The sequence below is a fragment of the Xiphophorus couchianus genome, chromosome 1 (assembly GCF_001444195.1).
Source record: "Xiphophorus couchianus chromosome 1, X_couchianus-1.0, whole genome shotgun sequence".
Classification (NCBI taxonomy): domain Eukaryota; kingdom Metazoa; phylum Chordata; class Actinopteri; order Cyprinodontiformes; family Poeciliidae; genus Xiphophorus; species Xiphophorus couchianus.
Genome location: NC_040228.1, coordinates 21722478 through 21748490, shown reverse-complemented (window position 1 = coordinate 21748490; position 26013 = coordinate 21722478). Strand labels below are relative to the sequence as shown.

The window sequence follows — 26013 nt, the reverse complement described above, 5'->3', positions numbered from 1 at the left end:
AGTACAGATATCCATTTATGTTGAAATCATTTGACAAAATAAGCTATTAGTTTGGAAAATTAACTTTTTTTATTTCCAAAAAGAGTAAAAACTTCTCATGTTATGTCATCTACCCCAAAAGTGTGTTTTATATTTATGATAAGGTGGAAGGAGGGTTTTCTTTGTCTTTTTTTAGGAGGGTGTTTTAATTTTACAATTAGGAGAGATGTGTTTTTGTTGAAAGGCTTCATTCAATGGTAAGCATAAAAAAATTATCAACAATGTCAGATTGAAGACAAGAAGGTCAGATTTGACCTTCACAATTTCTTTTGGGGGGTTTTGAGGGAATCTGACATTTTAGTAATAACAGGTTACTCCATCCAACATTCTACAGCTGCACATTTTTGCATAGTTATGTTTTTTATTTGCAGCAGTTTGATATTATTGAAATAACTGCTCTCATAACCCACATTTTCCAATATTTCACCTGACATGTCATTACATTAAGAATGAATATTTCATATATAAACACACGTATCCTTGATGAGTTATGAGGGGAACTGGTGCTTGTCTTTTCCTCGCACACAGTGATTCTGAATATTTTCTGTCACTCTTCTAGGGTTAATTAGTGCTGTCATGCTTTCAGTAAACTTTACTTGATAAAGCTGGTTTTTGTACATTTGCGTTTATGTTGATTTATAAAAGTGAATGCCAAAATAAACAAAAACTTAACATCTAATACTCTTTCTAAAACTGAGTATATGTTATATTTTAGATAATTAGGTTTTCTTTAAAATTCTGATACATTTCGGAACATAATTGACGTCGTACATCACTTTTCCGACCATCAATTCAGAAGTTATCTCTGAAGTAAGCAAAAGGGATCTAGCTGCAAGGAACTATTTTACTTTTTTATATATGCATATATATAAAGCAAACTTTTATAATTAATTATTTTAGGTATGGGTATTGGTATGGGTATTGTGTAGTGCATTCAAAGATGGCGACGGGGTATGTAGCCGAACGTTAGTGTTGTAGTCGCTTAGCTAAAATGCTAATGTAGCGTTCACCAGCTATCTGCTAATTATGGTAAACAACGCTTAAATGCTGAAGAAACAAAATTCATCCATTTGGAAAGAAATACCTCCATCAACCGCCTCGTGAGTAAGAATTATTCGTTGATATCGGTATGTTTAGGTACATTTGTTTAAGAATTTATCAAATAGTTTTTTACTCTTAAGGTAGCCGTTTTTCATTGTCTCATCATAAGCAATCTTTATACGTATTTTTATGCTTTTGTAAATAAAAATGTAACTTAATATATGCCGTGCCATAGTACGTATGTGTTAATGTACGCATATTTTGTCTCAGTATAACCAATAAATTAATAAATTTCGCATTTTTTGTCTTTCTTAATGAGAGGAAGTTTTGTTTAATTGGATCAACCAGCAGCGTAATGTAGGGCTCCTTAGTACGAAACTTTTAGCTTAACCATTATAAAAGTTGAAGATGTTGAAGAATTTATACTTTTGTTCACATTTTCTTATGCAACCACCACAATCATAAATGTTTTACCAGCTATTTTAACAAAATAGCACACGATACTTAAGTGAAGACAAAATAGTTTCTAAAGTTCTTTTAAATATAACATCTGAAAAGACTGGTGTCTATTTGTATGTTTTTGAGTCAATTTCTAACAGAATTTAGGTCCTCACTAGCTTAGCATGTCTTGAGTTCAATTTTATTTATTCTTTTGCCTGTTCGATGCATAATAACTCAAGATTAGGACCAAAAATGTTTAATCTCATCTATCCAATTATCCCAATTGCATGAGCCAGACATCACCTTGTGTCATCATGGGGCTAGTGTGGCATGACTAATATGTCTGTGCATGATTTCCCCACCTGAGCCGTGACTCTCTGCAGCCCCTCCAGAGTTACTATGGACCTCTTGGCCGCTTAAGATTCCTCTCACCTGGGCCTCTGAAGCATTCACAGAACATCCGTACTTATACTAAAATTATATTATAAACTGATGCAGTCTATTTACTAATTTAGTGACATTTTATTTAGGGGGGCCAGAGTAAAGTTGAGCTTTTACAGATGCATGCCAGACTTGCAGGTTTTGAAAATGGCATAATTTTACTTCCACTTTATACTTAAGTGCTTAAGAAAATACACTGGCGTAATCTTTATTTAATTCAAAATGTTTAACAGTGATTAACCTGAAGTGGGTTTTGGCCTCTAAAATAAGTCATATTTTTATTTATTTCATTTCTATCTTCAGAGTGAAACATGTCATCCCTTCACCCAGTTTATAAAACTCTTCATACATCATCAAGTGAACACACCTCTGATGTCATCGGTTTGATTTGGAGCCAAGGTGCATGCGGGACCCAGAGTCAGGGGCTGACAACTAGCTCAGAGTTTGATCTAACAGAGATGTCAGATTTTGATTACTCTCACCTTCAGCACCTCAACCAGTCGCAAGTGGAGCCTGAGCTTTCAGATGACTCTGATACCAGTCCATCTTCAGCTATAGTAGCAGTTCAAAATGCCACTTGTTCTACAGGGATTTCCCCCAACACGTCTAGTCAAGCCATTGACTTGTCAACTTCAACCTCAAATGATGACCACAATCTGGTAATGCCAGGGGAAAAGACTCCTGTGTTTTATGGTGAGGTTCCAAGTTTTGTGCTGGCCAGAATCAGAGGTGAAGAAAGCCCAATCAAGGTGACCGTCAAAGAGGAGTTTTCCAAGAACCGATCCATATCAGCTGCAAGAGTGTGTCTGGAGAAAAGATTCAACAGCATGTGTGCCGACACCACAACGCAGCCGGATAGCCACTCTGCTGTTCTCAGCAAGTTAGTTTCAGTTATATAATGTAATAATTTTTTAGGACGTGTAACGCTGTTGTGTTATTATTTTTGCACTGTGTGCAGCAACCTTTGCTTTTCTGTTCTCTTCAGTCTTTTGACAGTATTTGAACACTCAGCAGAGGCTCAAGAGGCATCCACACATCCTCAAACACAAAAGTGGGTGAAAGCTGACCGAGCAAATTCTTTTAAGCTCTCTAGCTCTCATGTCGGAGGTGTTTTCGAACCGATAACCAATGTCTTTGGGCAGGTGGGATAGAAATTAACATCACCAATCAATTTCATAGATTTAGGCAGCACGTTTAATCAGACAGTTTAATCCTTAATGTTTTCTGCTGCAATTGCAGGTTATTGCACACATGGCTGAGCCCAACATACATCAGGGTTTAATAATGCCCCCCAGTTTTTCATTTAGCTTTCACCCTGAGACCTCTGTGATAAAAACCGTCTACGCTGACAGCAGCAACCCCAGAGAAGAGCAGGAGTTGATGTTCACTGAAAGTACGAGTCATTACTCTAAGTAGAAACTCTGTTAATTTCTTTGTCTATTAAACTACACAGCATTTTTTAAGTCTGTGTCCCATTGCTGTTTTACACAGAGGATGTGGTGCCACATGCTGTTTACAGAGGGCATTGCAGCAGCTTGTGCCCTGAACCTCCCAAAGCTGCTAAAACTGCTCCAAAACCATCCAAGAAGTCCAGGAGGGGCGGCTGCAAAAGAGCCCGATCTTCATTGTCACTGACCCAACGCAAGGAAAAACACAACAGCAAAGAGAGGGAGCGCAGGTGAGCCATATTAAACTGTGTTAGTTGAATTTCCACCTCGTATTTCATCTTATAAAGTATTTTCTTTAGATTTAATGTTGGCTGCACACTCAACATTGCTTTCTCCGATATTGCTCACAAAATCCACAACTCATGTGGATTATGTATTAATTTAAATTAATTAATTGGATTGATTTTGACATGTTAAAATTTTTAACACAATTACATTTTTTTGGACATACAAAGGTTCGTGCTGGAATAGTTTCTCTTGGTACACCAGGGGATAATTTTTGCTTCAACTGTGGCTCTGTGGGTACAGTAGTTGTCTTGTGATAGGAAGGTTGTAGGTTCGATTCCTTAGCTCCAAATTGCCTACCGATCTGCATATCAGTGTATAAATGTGTGAGCGTTTGTGAGTGCAAATGGGTGAATGTGACTCTAGATTAAAGCGCTTTGAGTGGTCAAAATGGTTGGAAAAGCGCTATATAAGTTCAGTCCATTTACCATTCAAAAAACTCTGATGAGACACTGGAAAAGACAGTTACTGTGTGCAAGTTGTGCAAAACGGAGTTAGCAAAACGTGTTGCAGCAGCACAGACGTCCCCAACACTAATGTTAGCATCCTCAGTTCACTTTTCTAAAGAATAATTTTTTTCAATGAAGTTACATGAATGATCAGGGGTTCCTGAAACTCTTGAAAGCTGTTGAAACAAAATCGCTGAAACAAAGAAATCATAGGACTTGAATAAATTATTAAAAGATAAACATAAGTAGTATGTGAATCTTAGGAAATGACTCGATAGACAACAATACAATGCTACTTGATTTACTGTATGTGTCTGGTGACGGACAGGAAGAGGATCCGCTCCTGCTGTGATGAGCTGAACACCATGGTGCCATTCTGTGACTCGAACACAGACAAAGTCACGACGCTGCAGTGGACCACAGCTTATCTAAGATACATCAAAAAAATGTATGGAGACAGCTTCAAGGAGGTAAGCCTGTGTAGAATATCAACTTATAAAGCCATTTTCAGGCACTTTCTTTTGTCTTGAATTTATTTCTGTTTTCAAGATATGCCTGTATGTAGACCTGTTTTTTTTTTTTATTTTTATTTTTTTTACTGTAAATAGCTTTTTCTTTGCAGTTATGTACCCTGTGTGCACAATTATGAAGTTTTATTTTTTTTGCTTGAAGAAAAGTGACTTCTAAAAACTGTCAGTAGTTTTAGGAGTTGATTTTGAGTCCATCTTCAACTAGAAGATGAAGATAGACTCATCATCTTCCAGCAGGAGAAGATGAGTCTTCTCACCTCCACCTTTCTGGCTTCTGAGTTGAAGTGCAGCTCTGTTACCTGTTACTGATCCAGCCACAGGTCCGTCCATCTGATCCGATTTTCTTCTAATATTTCTTGGCCCAGTTTCACCTTGTGTGTCCTACGCAGTGGTGGTCGGGTTTCAATCTTTCTTGCTCTTGTCTGTTGAACCTGAACACTTTGTATTTATCGGGTCTCCATTCAGGTTGCATTTCTGAAATATAACAGCTCTGGAATAGAATAGATGTCTAGTTGATTCGTGTTTATGTCTTTTTAAAATTAATTTTAACTTTTCAGAACCAGTTAAGTCTCTTTCTTCATGTTTATACAGGTAGGAAAACAAAGAAGTATAGGTGAATGCTTTATTGAGTCCCAGGCTGTGCTCACAATGAGGCTTCCTAATAAGCTCCCTCTGTGAAGGTGCTTCCACTTCCAGTAAATGGTCAAGAAAACAGCTGAAAACAGAATCTTCCATCAGGCTGTACTTTTTGGTGATGATCATTATATTTTTGAGCATTATGGAGAACCATGTTTCAGGACTAAAATTACATTGAATTACAAAAAGATTACATATTGAAGTAAAGGAAAGCAGAAGCTGACAAATTGTGACCAAGTCACAGAATAATTAAGATCGGCTGTCAATTAATAATTATATCTGTAAATTGTGTGCATTCCCAACTTATAAGATGTTGTTAATTGTTCAGTTTAGTATAAAAACAAAAAACTCCAAAAGTTATCTTCCACTTCTGAGACCTTTCTCTGATGACTGTAGGTAGGCTGAAAATATCTGAAATTAAAATTTCTTCTTTGGCAGGAGTTTCAGAAGGTCTTCAATAATGAGAGAGAGAGGTTTTTAAAGTCCAGCCCCTCTCCAGGTAAACCATCCAACCCAAAGAAAGACAAGACACTGAGCACTTCTCTTGCAGCTGAGCAATGATCTGCTTCACGTTTAATCCACATGTAAGACGGCACTTTAAATTGAGTCAGTAAACCGAGGGAGTCTGTAGGGCTTAACTGAAAGGTTTATTTTATGTGTTTGAAAAGTTTATGATTTAACTCTACCTTAGAGAGTGGAAAGTTCCCTTTGTCTGATTGAGAGACACTCAAAGATAGCAGGTTTTCTGCAGTTGCATTGTAAGACCACTAAGTGTCACTTTAGTATCAGAATTGCCAAAACCAGTTCCATTCAGCTGCTAAACTTTAAAAACTGTATTTCACACTAGATGGCACTGTTTTCTTTTGAAAAATTGAATATGGGAATAAGACTGCTCTCGACCCATTTTGTTTTATTCATGTGTCATTTTTGTATTTTATTTAAATGTTCTGTTGTGTTACTTTTACAGCTGATGTTCTTAAACTTACAATACTCTGTATATTGTCTTTTGTATTAATATTTATGCATTTTTATATATAACCTTGGGACAATAGTGAATTAATGGAGTTATAATGAAGTGTTGGGCTCATTTGATATGTAGAGAAGAGTATTGTTTTACTGAAAAGTGGCTTTATTTGTTCTTACAACATGTCGCTGTAGCATCTTACTGTATATACAACAGTCACCCACAATAATAAATAGTATTTAAAGTAATGTATATTTAATAGTTACAGCACCGGCGGTACACAGTGGATGTGGTTATTGCTGATTGAAAAACCAAAAAATAAAAATACACTTTTTCTAATTTCTTTATGAATTATACAGGTCTGATTCATGCATCCACAAGTTTTATCTTATTCTCTTACCTTTAGTGAATCACCTTCACTAAAGGTGAATATATAACTTTTACAAGTTATATAAAAAAACAAGCTGTAAACAAAAAAAAAGCTGTAAAAAAAAAACCAAACAGTTTTTGTTTTTTTGCATTATTCTACATAATTTCGGGGCACCTGGGAAATTGTTATTTTATTACTTTTATAGTACATATACAGCTCCAGCACCTTTGTCCATATTTTACACTGTCAGTTTGTATATTGAAGTAACACCTGTGATTCACATAATAAGCCGTGTCAAATGGGCGTTCACATCAGAGACGGTCACAGTTGTCACGTTGATGATAATCGAAACAAATGGAGCATCGAAACATTTACAAACTTATGCCAGTTGTTATGTGACACTTTTGAGTCACTACAGTTGTTCTCTTGTTTTCTTTTCCTTGCCTGATCTGCTTTATTTCAAGATGTTACCTGTAATCTTTTGGGTCTCTCGGTTGCTTTGGTGTTCCTGTCACTCTTGGGATGTTCCTCCATTCACACTTGTAGATGTTATTCCTCCCTTGTGATGCATGTATTTAAATAAAGAGGACTTGTTGTGAACGCTCTCTTGTCATTCCTCTCCTCCTCGTGTTAACCTTCCCTCCTAAAAGCGGAGCGGTAAGGCTGCAGGAAGTCATGTTTAATTGTTTTTGGGGTTTGAGGATTTCCCAGCTGGTGACGTTCCCTGGCAGGCTGTTGTATCACAGATCCCTGGAGGACCCTGATGCCCAGTCCTACCTGCCCTGCCAGACTCTCCAGGCTCACCCGGATCTCCAGGAGACCCATCACGGCCATCTTTGACAATCCCACGTACTCCAGGAAGACCTAATGAGGGTGAGAAAAGGTTTCCGAGGTCAGGTAAGTGTTAGAGGCAGTTATCCATATAGTGATTTAAAATATCCGCCTTATACCTTGGTGTCCTTGGTCTCCAGGAGGCCCATCAATGGCTTTACCAACAGGTCCCTTATCACCTGCTTCACCAACATCACCTGTTATAAAAAACAAAACATTTATTTCCAGCTTTGTGACCTCTGAAAAAAACCCAAAAACTAGTTGTATTCGCTTATGCTGCATGTAATACCAGTTTTGTACCTATAAGTATATTGCCTTCCTAAGTAATTCCTCCCAATTCTAATCTCTCTTCAATGTTCCGTCTGGGCTTTCTCCCATTCACTTGGATTTCTCTGGTAGAATTTTAACCCAGCGAACAGAGGGAGAAATTGTGAACAATTATATTGATTTTTTGCTCTGCTTTAGATTTGTATTCTGCCTGTAGTTTTAGCAATGGCAACAGTGAAAGTAAACGAAGTAGTTCAGTCCACATTGACCATGCTTTCTAAACATTAACAGCCATCTTGCTTGACTCGGCACTTCTCTCGAGGGTGATTATTTACAGCATAGCTACCTTCCGCTAAGCTTCATAGTGTTGAACTCGTACATTATACAAGTCACAGGCAAACGTTATGAATTGGGTAAAATTTAAAACGTCAGAGTCCATGCCTCCAGCGACAATTGTTCAGTCCAGACGAAGGAAAGCATAAAACAAGTGGTTTTTACCAGGTTAAGTAAAAATCTGGTAAAAATTGTTAAGTAAAAACAGCTTTTGAAATGTTCTTTTTGAATTAGTGATACAACAAACAACTTCAACTTTGAATTTCCAAATAATATGACTGCTTTTTATAGTGTTGATGTCAGGGCCTTTTTAAAATCTTAAAATCAGCCTGTTTCATCCATTTCAAAGCACTTTTGAGGCATAATAATGTTTTCGCTGGACAGTTACAAGGGGAATTGAAATATTTGGAGGTAGTTTTCTGTCTTAAATATTTCACTCAATTTGTCCAATGTAGCAGCACCACTGGCAGCGAAACGATCTGCAGCATGATGCTGCCGACATGCTGTCACTTTGTTATGACGTTCAAGAACAGTCCAGGAATCGTAAACATTCCAGCCCATCATAAAAGGTAAAGACAGTTTAACATTATTGGATGCCAATAATGGATGACCCAAAATGCTTCTGGAGAAAAGATTTACGGTCAGACAAGACAATGATTGATTTATTTGGCGACATTGATGAGGCATGTTGAGAGGAGTCAATATGAGGACTCATTTTGTGCACTTTGTTAGAAACTGTATAATTTCTCGTACCTCTGGGACCTGGATCGCCAAGTTCTCCTGGCAGACCTCTGTATCCTGGCGGTCCACGGGTCCCTGGATGCCCGACCGAACCAGCAACCCCTTGCTTTCCTGGAGGACCCGCGGGGCCGGGCCGGCCCACTGTTCCTGGGGCCAAGGGCCTCCGCAGGTTGGCCGCTAGCTGTGCAATCTGGTCTGGATGACGGAGGACACCATAAGGTAAGTTCTGGTAAATGTGTGGATCATGACTGGAGAACATGTTTAAGATTTCTCACCATCGATCATGGAACCACACAGCTCTCTGATGTGCTGCTCACTCGCTAATTTACCCTGAAACACAAGAAGCCATTTATGAAACGTAACTTAAAGTCAGACGATAAAATTAGAGCCGTTTGTTAAAACAATCCTACTCACAGGTACACCGGTCTTTCCTGCGATTCCTGGCAGACCCTGTTCCCCTTGGAAGCCCATCAGTCCTGGTTTTCCTGGAGGCCCTCTGGCCCCGATCTCACCTTGTGGACCTGTCACACCTTTAGGCCCCAGTTCACCTCTCTTTCCTGACTGCGTGCGGTTAGCAGGATTTATCAATTTAATTGCTCAGTATGTTTTGCTGAAACAAGTAATCTTTTATCCAAACTCCTAAAAACCTCCTTGAGATTTAATAGCTGACTAAACACCACCAGGAAAACAAAGTGGGCCTGTTGAGACAATGCGGGGGTGGGTTCATATGGACTCTTCTTGCCTGATAATTACTCCAAAGAGCACAGCAAACAGTAAGTGAGACTAAGGGAGTGAAGCTCATCAGCGCTGTGTCGCTAATTACACAAATTGTGCTGCAGCTTTGTGTGACTCGTCTTTCCCTCATGGCGATAGCAGCAAACAGGCCAATAAAGCTAAACCTGCAGTGCCTATCTCTAAATAATCCCATTAAACTGGGAATGTGCCGTCATGTGCCATGACTTTGACGTGCGGGCAAAAACGGCTCAGAGTGAGGCGCCATTTTTAATGTTTGGAGAAGGAACAGACGCAGAGGGAGTTTGGAGCAAACTTGCACTGCTAATTACACCCACACAGCATCTGATGTATGTTTGGCAGACACACTGTATTTGGAGAGACGCTTTGAAGGGTGAGATTCTGTAAATGTAGGACAGGGGAAACTGATTATCTTACCTCTCCTTTCTGTCCAACTGGCCCAAACGGACCCTGAAAATAGATAAACACCTTAGTTGTTCAAGCATTTAGTTTCAGATCAGTGTCAGATGAACAAGGCAGATGCATTTCAGTATATTGTCAAAAAGTTCATTTATTTCACTTATTTATATATTTTCAGAGATTTCTGTTAGTTTTGGTGATCATTGGGTTACAGGTAATGAAAACCTAGTATTCAGTTTCTCAGATATCTAAAATATTACATAAAAAGACAATTAAAATAAGGGTTTCAATTCAGAAATGCCATCCCACTGAAAGGCTTTTCCAGACTTTTTTTGATAATAAGAACAAAAGGGGCTCCTTTTGCTTGAATTACTGCATTGAGTATGTGATCAGCCTGTCTCACTGCAGATGATTTAAGGAAGTCCAGGTTGACAATACTCCAAAGCAATCACAAAAATACCATGATCATTGGTACTTTTGGCAGTGTGGGCTGGTGCTAGGCCTGCTGGAAAATGAAATCAGCATCTCCATAAATAAAAGATAGAGACTTTTAACTTTATCTTGTCAGTAGAGGGAAGCAGTAAGTGCTCTGAAATGTCCAAGCAGACTGCTGACCTTGGACTTGATAAAACAGAATGGACCAAGACCAGCAGAAGACATGGTTCCCCAAATCGTCACAGAATGTGAAAGCTTCACACTGGACTTGACACAACTTGAATCATTTTCCTCTCTTCTCTTTCTTCAGACTCTGTGAGGTTGATTTCTAAATGGCATGCAGAGAGGACTTTGTCCCATTGAACATCAGTGTTTTTGTCTTTTTGAAAGTGATTACCGTGGGCCAACCAAAGGACGGTCGAGGAGAGAGCCACATATCAGTCCAGGTTCAGTTTATCCTGAAAGTAAGTAATACTAAAGCACAGAAGTTGAAACCAACTGACTCTCCTTTGTCCTGAGGCTGAAGTGAATGCAGAAAACCTCACTGGAAGTCTGTGAATTTCACTTATTAGCTTCTTCTTCTCCCAAACTCTTCCTTTTTTTCCTTCAACGTTATTGCTAGGTCATAAAATTAGAAATTTTATTTTTTATTCTCTAGTATCTGAAAATCAAATGGATACTAGAGAAGCTTCAAGGTTTTAATCAGTTTAAATCTTGTAGAAAATGCCTCCCATTTTTTTCTAAGTTTGAGTAGTGTGCAGTTTGTTTTATTAGTTTACTAATTTTATTTAATATGTATTTTTCTAAAAAGTAAATGTAAAAACTTGAAAAATAATTATTTTAATGTTATCTTTAATTGTGTATTTGCTCAACGTTCAATGGAAAGCTATGATTTATGCTTCAGATAAAAATGTATTGATAAGTTAAGAGTTTTATTTTAGTTTTAGCAGAGTTTTGCTGTAACATGCAGCTGACTGGTACTAAAAAAAAGTTAATTTTACTAGTTAGATTAAGACAAAATACTCACAGGTTCTCCATTCTCTCCCGGTAAACCATCACTTCCTGCCACACCCTAAAGAAGGAGAATTTGTTGGTTAAATGCTGTTTAAAGCATCATATGTTCATTAACATGGAAGAACAATATCATGTTCTATTGTTTGTTGAGAGCTGGAGAGAAAACACTCAAGAGAAACATTGTAACATGACAATCAGAGACGGTTTTGGGTGACCTACTATGTCTCCCTTTGCTCCAGAAGCTCCAACTGGACCCTAAAGAGGTGGGAAATAGAGACGGAGTCAATATATAAGAGACATGTAGAGAATTTGTTGCTGCGAGAGTGGGAGGGGAGCGAGGTGGGCTGGTTGAGGGGAACCTGGACGGACATAAAGGGCGGCTTTGTTCTGTCTTCAGGTTCTGAACAGGAGGCCTCCTTGTGTCTCTACGTTCTCCTGACTGCAGCCTGACTTTTAACTGATCAGGATGAACGACCTGGTTACTACCTCATATGATCACAGACTTCTATGTAGTGTTTGTGTTCATTTAAATAATTTCAAACAATCTGTTAAAAGAACCTCCTTTAGGATGATTCTTAAACTATCCATATTCAAGGCTTAGTTGGACCCATTTTACTCCAGGAACTCACTCTGTCACCAAACTCCCCACGGAGTCCTGTTGGCCCTGGAAGGCCTGGGTCGCCCAAGGCTCCTTTGACTCCCTGCAGCAGATTTCACACACACACAGAGAATCAGTAACTTCACCATAACATATTAATAACTTTAAAAAAACATGATAATTTGTGATTCCACGTTGCTGACCTGGAAGCCTTTTACTCCCAGAGGCCCAGAATTGCCTACTGGTCCGATACCTCCCTGTTAGGAAGAGACATAATCATGTGATCCTGCTAGACTATTTATGAGGCTATTTCAATTCAGAGAACAGGAATTAAGCAAACTGATGCCATCGCTGTGAAAGATTTGTTATGCAGGCACAGCATGTTGTATGTTTTTTTTTTTTTTTGTTTCCTGAAGACTAACTTGAGACAAAAGCTTTTCTGTGTAAGCCTTACTAAGTTGTGATTTTCTTTTCTGGTCCCTGCATGTATTCCTCCATTTCTAACTAACTCTACTCGGGTACATTTGTAATTTTTTTAAATTGCTTTTGCAGCATGTAAATACCTGCAGAAGCCAACTGTTTATTGTTGATCTGATATTTGAACATTGGTGCTTCATATTATTTCCATTATCTGCACTTATCAAGCACTCAGACATGCAAACTGGAGTAGAGATCAGTTTATTTTAACATGTTGGAAAATATTTAACAGTTTAGTCTCATGGTTGTCTTGATGAATTAATTCATCGTGTTACTATCTGGCTGGTCAGCAGTTTATAGTGAGTATTTAACTTACAGCCACTCCTCTGGGACCTTCTATCCCCCTGTTTCCTGGAACGCCAATTTCACCCTGAAGAGAACAGGTTGTGGACAAGTTAGAAGATGCCTGACAGTGCGCATCTAGAGGTCATGTGACTCTGTGGAGCGTTGATGACCCTCCCAAACAATCCCATCAGATACATACAGGAATACCTGGCTCGCCAGAGGGTCCTTGCTCCCCATTCTTCCCTGGATCACCCTGGGATAAAAAGTAGTGAGGATAAACATCTCTTCTTCAAACCTCTGAACTTGAGGTTCTGACAGTTTTCTTGTCAAAATACTCACGATTTGTCCTTTTGACCCCTTAGCTCCAACTTTTCCAGGCAAACCCTTGAGAAGAAAAGAGAGGATATTAAAACTTAAAGCAGTTTCTAATCCATCAAGAACTCTGGTTCTCAGAAATGCCACAAAAATTATACATTCTAGTAGTTTAACTAGAAATTACAAGTTGCATATAACAATGCCTTTAGGATGATTCTTAAAGACATCATTGAATGCAACTTACAACTTCTCCTTGCCACATTTTAGTAAATATTATTTCAAGTGAGCAAAAAATTGAGTCCTGCTGTAAAGTATATCAGCACATTTTAATCGACCAAACTCTGGCGCTGAATGGAGAATAAAGTGATAAATCAGAGAATAATGAATTGATTATGTATTTACAGGAAGTCCATTTGGTCCTTTCTCTCCAACTACTCCATGGCGTCCAGGATCACCCTGTGAGCAGAAAGAAAAACCTTCTGACCTCTCAGGTCTCGGCTTATGCAGAAGAATATTCCCGGATGAGGAGGTCCAGCTCACCTTCTCTCCATCTAACCCCGGCGTTCCATCTTTCCCATCTCGTCCAGGTATACCCTGTAAAAATCATCAGATATGACCCTCAGATATCTAAATGTGCATCACACATTCAGTTTCTCCTAATGTGAACTTACAGGCTCCCCTTTGGGTCCTGCTCCACCCACTGCTCCTTTGGGACCAATTTTGCCCTGATAAAAAAATACATAACATGGACTTTATTAACTAGAAGGAATATGTCTCTTATTTAAATGTTGATCTGCTGAAAAAACTGAGCTGAAGCAGAAAATGTTGTTGAAGAGAGCAAATAATTAAAAATATATTAGCAGAAAATGCATACATCGAAGAATAATAGCACATTAGACACAGTCTGATCAGTACATATTCAGATGTATTATAAGAACATTTCTACTTTTAAAATGGTGCTTTAATAACATTTTGTAGGTTTAAAGCTCAATAAATGTGTTTAAAAGTGTTTCAAACTTTGTCATATTTAATATTAGGAATTAAAACCTGTTATGGTAGAAATTACATGGTAAAAAAGAGCTGAATGTTTTCATATGTGAATGGTTGAAACAGCACAAAGATTGCAGAAGTACTCCGAGGACAAAAAAGAACATGATCTAACTAATAGTTTAAGTGCTTTACAGCATCAACACAATGATTGTGCGTCATATAGATGGAAAATTAAAGTTCTTGTATCTTGACTTACAATCTCTCCTTTAGGTCCCTTGAACCCCTGCGGTCCTTTCTCCCCAACGTCGCCCTGCAGACATCAGATGAAACACACCCAGCTATGCTTTGACCAGCCATCCATTCTCACTGTGAACTACCAAGAAACACAGTCACTGTGATAAAAAATGAAACAAACCAGGAGTGACTCACTGTCTTGCCGATGATTCCAGCTATGCCAGGTTTGCCTCTGAAACCCGGGAAGCCCTGGAGACAAACAGAGGAAGCTGAAGTCAAACAAAGCCTCCAGACCTGTCTGATTCTTATAGAGGGGCTGAAAGTGAAAATGAGGCAGGAAGGAGGGATCCTGCTGTAAAGATGCTTACTCTGTCCCCTGCAGATCCCATTGAGCCCTGTAGACCCCTCAGACCACGAGGGCCCTGAAACACACCATGAATGAACCATGAAAACAGGCATTGAGGATTAAATAGTTGATCAAATTTGGTATAATATCCAGTAATGAGACAAATTTTCACCTGCAGACCAACAGTTCCTGGAACACCCGGCTGTCCCGGTGGACCAGAATCCCCCTGGAGACGACAGCGAACACTTAAAACCACCGTCAGGTAAGTCTCATAAATAACAGCTGATTTACTTGTCTCACATGTTCAGTTCACCTTCTCTCCATTTTTTCCGGGCTCTCCTTTGTCTCCTTTGTGTCCAGTGTGTCCCTGTGTGGTGAAGCATGAATAGGAAGAAGCAGGTTAGTTGACTTGGAGCGGCAGTGTTTAAAACCAAACAGCTAGAAATAAATTGTTGGAGCAATTCATACAAAGCAAACTTACAGCTGCTGTAAACAACACAAAACAAAAGCAATCAGAGTAATACATAAAGTGGGAAATTGGGAACATGCAATTTCATTATTTTTTAAATATACTGAAATTATGTGACCTTGTAAAATTCAAAACTATACAATGTATGTTCAAAGAAAAAAACCTTCAACTTCCACACAATATAAAAAAAAATGTGTTGACACAAAGAGGGCGGTTATAATTTAAAGGTCCTTATTATGCTTCCTTATACAGGTTGGATAGATCGAAACAAAGCATGTTCTTTACATTTTTGCACAAATTTATTCGTGCACAATAAGATTCTATTTTGCTCACATCCGCCTAGTTGTAGCTCCTTTCAAAATGAGCTGTTTTACGGCCTCTTGTCACTTTAAATCCAAAGAATCTGCTGCTGGCCACGCCCCCAAATCAGCATTTACACTCGCACATGAAAATGGCTGCAAACAGATGCAGATACAACTGTGCATCTTTGAAAAGCAGTAGAGCCTCCTCCACAAAAAACAAGAAAGCAGCAAGTGGTTTCTGCATGCTAAGTCAGCAACAAAACACTTGCTTTTCCAGTAGCCATTATACAGCAGTAAAACCAGCTGACCAAATATTTTGAAGCTCTGCTTGGGTTGTTAGGTAATGCACTGGGCTTCACTAAGGCTGCTAGGTAACGCATTGGCCTCAGATGGGGTTGCTAGGTGAGTACCTGCTGATTTGTGACGTTACATTCTGGCTGTTTTTGAAATGGGTCATTTTCCAGACACCAAAAAAACATAAACATATAGGCAAAAACGGGGTTGGTAGGTTTTTTTAAGCACCTTGGCTGCTTTTAGAAGCAGTAGAAACACAAATGGAAGTTTTAAAATGTTCAAAACGAATTTTCATATATCAGTATGTGAGGTAACTCTATGGAATGGACTAAATTATGGGCTCAAACATAAAAATACAAATATAAACAAGCTTAGAAAACTGCAAAAATGAACTGATTGGAGCATATGTTGTATAGGATGGGTGTCTCAAAGGCCAAAATTGCTGTTGTTGATGTTAATAATGGGCATTAATTGTACAGTCAATGATGGGAATGTGAGGTTTATGCGTCATTTAATGTGGAAATCCTTTAAGAGTTTAACTGGTGTGGTACGTTTATGGATGAGTAGGGCAGAAAATAATAGCATCTTTTATCTTCTACCTGCTCCTTTTTGAAAACATGTGTCAAATTGCATGTTAATTGGCATTACTATTTGTCTTGTTCTTGGTTTTACTTTTTATTGTCTATTTGAAATAAATGATTAAATGACATTTTTACCTTAAATCCTGGCATCCCGGGTGGGCCGGGGGGACCAGGAGGACAGATAGCAGGACACTGAAGATGACAGAGACATGATGCATTCTCAGTTTGAAAAACACATTTTCAGATTACAGAATTTGAGGTGTGCATTGCAGACATCTTACCAGAAGGTCACCATTAAGATCTTGAAGAGAGCCAGGAAGCCCCTGATGGAGGGAAAAATGCACAGATCACATCTATTTCATTTCCTGCATCACTGTATTGTTTGGTTCCCATTTAGCCACCAGCTGGAAGCAGCAGCAGATAGAATGTGATGATAACTGCACTTACCGGGGGTCCATCAGGGCCAGAAGGTCCTGGAAGTCCTGGAAGACCCTCTGGACCCTAACAGATTATAAAGGCACGTTTTCAGCAGCTCTGATTAAAACATAAAAGTCCTGACTCTTTATCTTTAATTCAACCTGATTTAATCTCACTTTGGTGCAAAGCTTAAGGTCCACCTCTAAAATAAATCTTACAGTAACATTCGGTAGTTTGACACAATAAAGATGATTACAGTGCCTTGCAAAAGTATTCAAACCATTCCATTGCAGCTGCAGATGAATATTCAGGATCACTCTCCTTCTTGGAGGTAATCCTACGACCAATTTTTAACCATTAACCGAAATTAAAATTTGGGCCGATGTCCGATATTTACCAACATTATATACAGCTAATGAATTTGATTAGCCTTTCAGTACTTTTTCTCCAAAATCCTGAGCTCCATCACTATCAATGTCACATGACCAGTCTCCTCCCCCCCATTAAGAAGCAAATGGCAACGAGATAAAAATAAATATGGGTTATTAATATCGTCACAGTTTTATTTATCAAACAGATATCAATATGTTAAGTGATGACTAATATCAACCGTTACCACTGTTATATTATGCATCTCTACCAACATTCAGGTCTTTAGCCTTTAGCAAGATTTTCTGTCAGAGGCAGCCTGTTTGTTTTCGTTCTGTCTGTTGTTGTGAAGTTAAAGCCTAAAAGTTGTCCTGTCAGTGATTCTTCAACCTAAGCTGTGAATCTCTGCAGCTCCTCCAGAGTTACCAAGAAGTTCTGATTGATGCTCTTCTTGCTCTTGAACAGACATGTTTTAGTTGGCTTGTAGTTGTGCCATAGTTTGATTTTTTTAAGATGATTGATTGATATGTTTAAAGCTTGGGATGACCTAACCCTATTTTAAACTTCTCCACAACTTGATGTGTTTCTTTGCCTTAATGAAGCTGACTATTGATTAATGTTCCCTAACAAACCTCTAAGACTTTCACAGAACAGATATCTTTATACAGACATGGACTCTGCTTATCTGATTCCTGCTTAGAGGCATCAGATTAATGGGGGTTGAATGCATATCACACCTCAGATTTCTATTTACAAAAAAATCTGTAAGCGATTTACCCTCTTCCATCCTTTTCACATTTGTGCATTGATTTATGTTGGTCTATTACATAAAATCCAATTATAACGTACTGATGGTGTGAAACAGGTCAGATTTATACATTTGTAAAGCACCATAATCATCACTTTTCTGCACCTTTACACTGAAAATAGCCTCTTCTTTAATAGAAATCCTTCCACAGAGAATTAAGCGTAATTATGACCTTCTGAAATATCCTTAACTATATATATGAGACGGACTCACTGCTGCTCCCTGAGGTCCGACTCCGCCCGGCAACCCATTGGTCCCAGGTAATCCCTACAAACAAAAGTGTTTGTGTTGAAGCCATCAGAGTGCAACAAACACAAGCTCCCAGGGTGCAATCAGAAAACGTAATGACATTGTTTGAAAGAAAATGTTCACTCACTGGGGCTCCTGGTCTCCCCCTGCCCTACGGAAGACACAAGAAGACAAATTAAGTCACACCAAGAACCTGGATTTTACTGACAAAAACAACATCCGTTATATAGCTTTTACCCTGCAGCTAGAGTGTTTTGAATTTCAGTGGGGGTTTTTTTTGTTATAAATTAGATGTCAGCTTCAGATACTGAAGGGGAAACAGCATCATGTGTGTCCTCTTCATCTGGTGGTGTGTTTAGAGATGATTTTCACAGCATGAACATATCCAGTGTTTCCCTGAAGCAGCTTCATGTAAGAGTACTCAAAGAGAAACATCTGCTGTAGGTGTGAAGTGTGTGTGATTGCTTACAGGAGGTCCAGGTGGCCCCGGAGGTCCAGCTTCACCCTGTAGCCAACAAGAGAAAATCACTGACAAATCCATTTGGTTTACAGTGAAAACTGCAAAAATTGGCACCATTAGTTCTCATATGAAGCAGTGAATTGTATGGTGCAGCTAATCTTTTCCTCTGTTGGTTCTGAAAATCTAAAATTGTTAGTGATTTTCTGCATAACACTGATAACTAAAGGAATGAAGCTTTTTCAGGACCTGGATCCAGTTATGTTTGGTTGAGTCCACTTTTTCTCTTCCAAAAACATCCTGTTATCAGGATTTGTGCTTCTTTTTTTGCATGTTTCTCCAATGAATTTTAGGGTTTTAATTGTTGAATTCCCTGCTTTTGTGTGTTTATATCTTTGAATGTAGATCCTTGGATTTTTTTTTCTCTTTTAGAGTAGCTTTATAAATATAATATTTTTTTACTCCTTCTGTACAATACATCCTCTTAATACATGATGCATTGTTAGCCATTCAGCAGTAGACATGCTGGTGTGATCTGGGAAATCGTCCTGCTGAATAATCTGAGAGAATTTGAACTTAAGGTCCCAAACTGATGGCTGGATTTTCTCCTGCAGGGTTTCCTGATGTCTGGTAGGAAGCAGATCTCAATGTCCTCCAGATCCTGAAGCTGCAAACCAGTCCAACGCGCTACAACTGTCACGTTTGACTGTAGGTCTGATGTTCTTTTCCTGAAATGCTTTGTGTTTTCTAATAGTTGAATCATGAACATTGACTTTAACTGTAGCAAATGAGGCCTGCAGCGCTTTAGACGTTGATCTGGGGTCTTTGTGACCCTCTGGATGAGCTGTTGAAGCTCTCTTGGAGACATTTTGGTCAACTGTTCACTCCGAGGACGTGTCACATCTGTCCCATTGTTCTCCATTTTGGATAATGGTTCTCATAGTGGTTCACTTTAAAACCTAAAGCCTCAGAAATGACTTTGTAATCCTTTCCAGACTCATACATGTCAATGATTTTGTTTCTGGTCTTGAATTTGTGTAGACTGAGACATGATATGTTGCTCTTTGAGATGTCTAGCCTACTTCATACTGTTTCTGTTTAGGTGGCAAAAATTTTGACTTTGTGTGGCTCGTGAAACTGAACTCCTGGAAATGTGATTAAAACAATCGGTTTTTAGTTTAACCACGGGAAAGGAATCATTTTGACATGTCGGTTCAGATACTTTATTTTCACCACATATATCATGTATTTGATAATATGAGACGATAAAGTGTGACCAAAAAAAGCAAACAAGAAGAAGAAATATGTAAGGAGGCAAATACTTTTTCACAGCACTTTACATAAATGTACATAGACTACATAAGTGTTGTCACAAAATAATAATTTTAGGTAAAAAATGATGGAATTATTGAAATACAAGTTTGTTAGCTGTATCCTAGCTTAGCTTGAGGTCAACACAGCCCACTTAAATTTGTGAAAAGGTTTATAAAAAACTGATTGTCATTGTAGTGTGTTATAAATAAGGGGGATTTCTGGTTGAAAGTAGAAATAGTCAATGAACTCATCAGTTGCTGGAGCAGCTGCTCATCACACTTCCTAGTTGCTGTTGATTTGAACATTTCCTCTACAATTAGGTTTAGAAATTTAAAAACTGCTTGGTTAGACTTATTAACATATAACCTAACTTAACTTCCAATAACTTGCCATATTTTGAAGGCCTTTCTGTTCTTCATTTTGGATGAAAACTTAAAACAAATGTTCAACAACATTTATTTTGTATCTAATCCTCATAAATCTGTATGGCATCTAAACTTTGCGTTACCCGTAATCACTCAGAGCCAGCCATCACAATGTGGCTATCTGTGTAATTAGCGACATGAGTTAAAGCTGGCTTCCTCATTAAGTCTGCTAATTAGCTGGGAGGGGGCAGTAGTCACTGATTCTCTGATATTTCATAAATCTGATGAATTGTGAAAACTACAAGTCTTGTTAAATTACAGGATGTTGTCTTAATGACCATTCAGAGTTTATTTGTTGTTTCCTTTAGAAAAGCAGTTCATATCTTCTACTTTTTTTTTTTTTGCGAGAAATGGGTCAGATTCCAGGCCGGATTAGGGAGAAGCAGAAAATTTTACCTCATCCTGATCCCTCATTAAAAATATTCCTAACCAAGAAGTTGAGCCAATTAGACAAATTTATGGTGACAGAGAGCAGAGGCCTTGTGCCTGTTAAAGCCTCTGGGTTTAACAGAACCAGAACAACCTGCAGGGTCCTGATGGATCCTGGTGGTTGCTGACTTCAGCTGGTTTATGCTGGAAAGGGTAAAATCTTCTAATGGAACCTTAAAACATGTGAGAGGTTCAGAAGATGCACTCACTGCTTCCCCCGGGGGTCCGTCTCTGCCAGCAGGACCATCAGGACCGGTCAAGCCCTAGAGATGTATAGCAGCATCATTACTTGTTCCTTCTTTTAGATAACCTCAACAACCTACAGCTTTCTTGTGTAAGGTTGATATTTCTGTAAGACCTGAGGATTTTGGACCCTTACATCAATTCCTGGAAGTCCTGGCAGACCTGATTTTCCTGGTCCTCCTGGTATTCCTGCTTTCCCTTTTGGGCCCTGCAAACGATCCAAGAGAAATTTAATAAAGCCTTTTCCAGGCAGATTAATGCGTACATTTTCAAAATGCAAACAAATAAAGTGTTTTTGTGTGCAGCTGAATAATCCTGAGAACTTTAAAAAAGTGCTTTTTGTCACTGTGTTTTAGTTTACTGCTGCAACATAGGCAGAATTTAGAGATGAACAATATAAAGATCAAATTTATTATATTTTGAAGTATTTAATACAATAACAATTAAAAGAATCTCTTTTAGAGAGGCAACCCGAGTACAACTGCGTCATTAAGCAGTTGGCAGCTGTTGCGTCCAATCATGTTTTCATATGTTATTGATGGATTGCAGTTACTCAGCACTGTTGCTCTGTAGCAGGAAGGTTCTTGATCTTTCTGCATGGAGTTTGCATGTTCTGCCCTGCGATGAACTTTGAACTGTCCAGGCTGAACCCGCCTGTCCTAATGACTGCTGGAAACTGGCACCAGCCCCTTCTGACCTTACAACAACAAGCAGATCTAGACAATGGATGATATTTGCAAATGCTTGAACCATTTGTGGTAGAAACAGTTTCAAACAGCAACAACGTCAGTCAGTTTTTTTGAGTTTTACAAATGCTTTCAGTCTGTCAGAGTAATTGTACTACACTGTACTTTTAATTTCTCCTTGTCTAATAATATTTTTAAGTACTGCGACTCAGGTACTGTTTCAAACTGGTCCTTTACCTCTAGTAACTTCACTCAATGACAAAGATGCTTTAACCAAAAATGCACCATTTCATGTCAAAGTGGGGTTTCTTGTTTCTACACAAACTTTACTGTTCTAATTTGATTTCCTATTAATAAGCCTCTGCTACTTGGAGGTCAGGTAAATGGTGTATATTGTCACTGGTAGTACTTTGCATTATTCTGACGTACCGATATCGTAATTATTGGTTTCAGATGCTTTATGTTGTGGATAAGTGAGATTAGGAAATGTGCGTTTCTCTGACCTGAATTTGTTCATTTGTAATAATTTATTCTTTATTTTAGTTTGTATTATACCTGATCATTGTAGCATCAGATGCTATTAGCAAACACTCAGTACTTCTGCAACCTTTTTACCAAATATATTTTTTACTCTTGCATGTTTTGATAACTTTTTACTTTAGCAAAATATATTAAGTAGTTTTTTGACTTACTCTGTCTCCTCACCTTCGAGTTTATTGTTAGTGCAATAAATCACATGATAAATTTGTTCCCAGTAATAATAAATAATAATATAATTGGCCCTTCTTAACATAATCTCTTGGAGAAATGGCAACTTTTCTTTGTATTAAGACTTATCTCTACACACCCTTTAAATCAATAACGTTTTTATATTTACATTAGGACTGCATTAATAGGATTCATGGTGTAAAACTGTAAAAATGCTCAGATTTCAGGAAAATCTGAATAAAAGCCTTTAAATAGTTTTTAAAAATGATTTTAACTTATTGCAAAGGAACATGAAAATGTTACATCTCTAAATAAAACCTTTTGTGTCCTTCCAGTTTGTCGTAATGACTGGATTACTTACAGCTTTCCCTGGCAACCCAGGAGGTCCTGGTTTCCCCTGACAACAAGAAAAAAAAAGGTAAAAAAGTTAGATTTCTTTTACAGCATTTTCAGTGTTGACTTCCTCTCAGGTGTACAGCTTTCCAGCGGTTGGCTGCCTCTTAATCATCCATAACCCAAGCTACGAGCATCAACTGCTGCACTGTTTAGTGTTTAACTTCTCTACCAGCGGAGCACAAACAGCTCCAAGCAGGATCGATGCGGGCTGGTCACATGTTCAGACCCTCAGTGCGGTTTGAAGACGGTGCAGGGAGGAGGTGCGAGCTGAAACCCTAGATGCTCTCACAGGGCTGGGGAATGTATGAATGGGTCCTCTGTGTGCCCAAAGTTTACCGGAGACATAAAAATATTCAGAGCTAAAATGGGATGAAATGTTCTGATATAGGTGACATTTAAAAAGCAAACGGTTTTTCTGTGTTAAACAAAACTGAAAATTCATAGTTAAAAACACAATGGAAGCAAAATCACATATAAATGCAGACACACCTTTAAGCCCTGCCTACCTAAATCCAACAGGTAATCGTTTAATAAACGCAGGCGGAGTAGTCAGACTGATGAAATGTTTCATTTTTTAGACATTTTACTCCATTTACTCCTTTTTCTTTCATAAGCAACTTGAATCTAAAATTAAAAATGCACCCTGAGAAAATGTTTTAATTTGTAGGTAGATGGAGGCCACTGATAACAAAGAGGGGGCTTCACACTAAATCCAAACTCCTGCAGTCATTATACAGCATACAAAATGAATAACTAAACATTGGTCATTGAGGTTTATCAAAACAATTACAAGTGTGAGAGTGGTTAGCTAGTTTGAGGCAAAGAGAGAACAGCAAATATACCTTCGCTTGTGTCACCGAATCACAAATAATGTAAGAACTGCAGAGTCTTTCTGAGGCAGAAGTTTGTTCCTGTTTTTCCAATAATTTAATAAGAGTTTAATGAGAGCCAGTTAGTCTTATCAGTACTGGTTTACAGTCCAGGTTCCAGACAAACTCTAAGAGCACATCTAGTATCTGGTCAACTCACATCAGTGCCGTCCCTTCCTGGTTGTCCTGGCGGTCCTTGGGTTCCTCTGGGGCCAGTCCTCTGCAAGATAAAACAAAATATAGCTGGACGCTTGTGCCTGAAATACTCTAAGAACCACAAAAAATATAACAAAGTCTAGATATTATAGGCAAATGTTATCATTTCAAAGCTCTCAACAAGACAGGTTTTATTCAAATCCAGGAATATAGAATCAAATAAATCCCAATGCAAAGCAACAAAACACAGAGAAAATTATTCAGAGAATACAAATAGATCATGCTTTAAACCTCCTGCGTTAATAGTATTTTACAATAAAATATCAGTGTTTCTTTTGCTCAGATTATTGAATAAATGGACCTCTTTGAAGACTTTGCAGAACTGAGCTGCTGAAAGAACAGAGGCTGCATTGTGTGCACTGATCTCCAGTCTGCACATTCCACAGGTTCAGGGGAAACATTTACCTCTGACTGCAGCAGCTACCGAGCAACCAGTTCACATTTACTCATTAAATGAACAGGTACATGGTTTAAAACTGCAAAAATGCTCATACACGGAACACCGAACAGAATAGTAACTGTACTTTCATTGAGATTTGAATTTAATTGAATGCAGAAAGTGCATGAAAATACATAATCGTTACAAGAAAGCAGAAATGTAAATATAAGGCCTTTGAGTAATCATCCTCACAACATGAGGAAACCATCATCACACTAAGATATGCAGCAGGTGTGTGCAGCAGCTGCTTGAGGAGCCTTACCTGGGCTGAGGAGGACCACAGCAGCTGGCACAGGAAGAGCACCCAAAGAGCTGAGAACACCGTCATCGTCCGCACTCGTCCTCACAAGCCAGAGTTTAATGGAAAAGAGGTCAAATCCTCTGGACTCTCCTTCCCCCCCCAGCAGCAGAGCCTTCCTTCACCTGACAGCGACCAACTCCTGAATGGCTTTCTCTTTGCTCCCAGATAAACCCGAGCCTCCAGTTCCGGCCGTCCACACACAGGGGTGAGAGAAGCAGAGGAGGGGGGCGCCCAGCTTGGACGCCCAAGAAAGTGGGCTGAGCTAAAAATGTTAAAAACATCAACTGACCAATCCGAAAGTGGCCAAAAACAAACGGAATAAGGAAATTTCATTTTGTCAGCTTTCAACCACAAACTTCAAGTTACTTTGTTTGGATTTCTGAGTGACAGAGCAACAAGATGTAATTCATGACATGAAGGGAAATAATTTATTTTAAATTATTTACAAACAATAATCTGATACCCACAGTAGAACATGTTGCCGTTTAGAAGTCAAGTAAAAAAGTAGAGTATGCATGCTTAAGTTGGTGAACATTAAAATGGAAAGAGATTAAGCAAAAAGTTCAGGTCAGGTTGTTCCTGACCTGATCAAGATTAAGACTGTTCACCTTTAAAAACTCTAAATCTCTGAATAAATCTGGCTTTCCTATAATTTTCTCTTAGGTATTCACTGTCCTGACCTCCTGATGGAAAAGAATGTCTTTGAAGAGCTGCACAAGTCAGACTTTAATTTTGTAAAAGATCCTGAAGGGAGTGAAAAACCGCTATGTTTTGAGCCGTAGGAGGGATGCAGAGTTGGCTGGAGTCTTTATGAATGGAGTCTGCATGTTCATGAGTGGGTTCTCTCTGGGTACTCCAGCTTCCTCCGTCAGGCCAAGATCATGATTGTTTGGTTAATTTTCTCCCCAAACTGTCCTTACTTAAGAGTAAATGTGCATCGTTGTTTGTCCTGTGGTAGATTGTTGACCTATTCAGAGGGTGACCATTAATACTATTCTCACTCTTGGTTCTTCCTTTAGCTAAACTTTATACCTGATTATGATTCACAAGCACAAATCTCTTCAGCTTTTCATATCGTATCTCTGGAGAAAAGGAGATTATATTGCAAACAAAATTCAGTAATATAGATGCGAATTTACAGTAAGGTTGGCATAACACAATATAATAAGCACATGACTAACTTAAGAGTATTCTCATGATTTCTGCAGTTTGATTAATATGAATTTCCTGTATAAACTGAAGACAAAGAAGAACAGTATTAAACTTAACTTGAGCAAGATAACTATAACTGATATGTTTGGACTTTTGCATCAAACTCCAGTCATTTTATGTAATTAACTTCAAGACCTTCTGGCTGCTGTTACCCAAGAGAGCCTGTA

The 26013-nt window shown here is 38.5% G+C and overlaps 2 protein-coding genes across 5 annotated transcripts; one reads left to right on the top strand and one right to left on the bottom strand.

Moving 5' to 3' along the window:
* The first annotated feature begins 97 nt into the window (after nucleotides 1-97).
* Nucleotides 98-7244, top strand: LOC114145760 (transcription factor-like 5 protein). Of its 3 annotated transcripts, none has more exons than XM_028019330.1 (7): nucleotides 98-1139; nucleotides 2266-2842; nucleotides 2948-3104; nucleotides 3202-3355; nucleotides 3454-3640; nucleotides 4473-4614; nucleotides 5749-7244. In XM_028019330.1, the coding sequence occupies exons 2-7, from the start codon at nucleotides 2274-2276 to the stop codon at nucleotides 5869-5871; spliced, it is 1332 nt and encodes a 443-aa protein (XP_027875131.1). In that variant the 5' UTR covers nucleotides 98-1139; nucleotides 2266-2273; the 3' UTR covers nucleotides 5872-7244. The 3 variants fall into 3 exon arrangements, with proteins under 3 accessions (XP_027875131.1, XP_027875138.1, XP_027875129.1); XM_028019337.1 differs by having other exon boundaries at nucleotides 98-1143; XM_028019328.1 differs by having other exon boundaries at nucleotides 98-2842.
* col9a3 (collagen, type IX, alpha 3) lies at nucleotides 6508-24943 on the bottom strand. Of its 2 annotated transcripts, XM_028019325.1 has the most exons (32): nucleotides 24596-24943; nucleotides 23839-23898; nucleotides 22775-22810; nucleotides 21156-21227; nucleotides 20986-21039; nucleotides 18621-18656; nucleotides 18279-18302; nucleotides 18116-18169; nucleotides 16756-16809; nucleotides 16590-16631; nucleotides 16444-16500; nucleotides 14976-15029; nucleotides 14835-14888; nucleotides 14685-14738; nucleotides 14512-14565; nucleotides 14339-14392; nucleotides 13764-13817; nucleotides 13633-13686; nucleotides 13495-13548; nucleotides 13117-13161; nucleotides 12977-13030; nucleotides 12809-12862; nucleotides 12219-12272; nucleotides 12047-12118; nucleotides 11637-11672; nucleotides 11431-11475; nucleotides 9987-10019; nucleotides 9231-9377; nucleotides 9092-9146; nucleotides 8829-9011; nucleotides 7595-7672; nucleotides 6508-7508 (listed from the first exon to the last, which is right to left on the bottom strand). In XM_028019325.1, exons 1-32 carry the CDS (start codon nucleotides 24659-24661, stop codon nucleotides 7324-7326), a joined length of 2028 nt encoding a protein of 675 aa, XP_027875126.1. In that variant the 5' UTR covers nucleotides 24662-24943; the 3' UTR covers nucleotides 6508-7323. The 2 variants fall into 2 exon arrangements, with proteins under 2 accessions (XP_027875126.1, XP_027875127.1); XM_028019326.1 differs by lacking the exon at nucleotides 24596-24943 and having other exon boundaries at nucleotides 18279-18297; nucleotides 23839-23856.
* Nucleotides 24944-26013: the final 1070 nt, after the last annotated feature.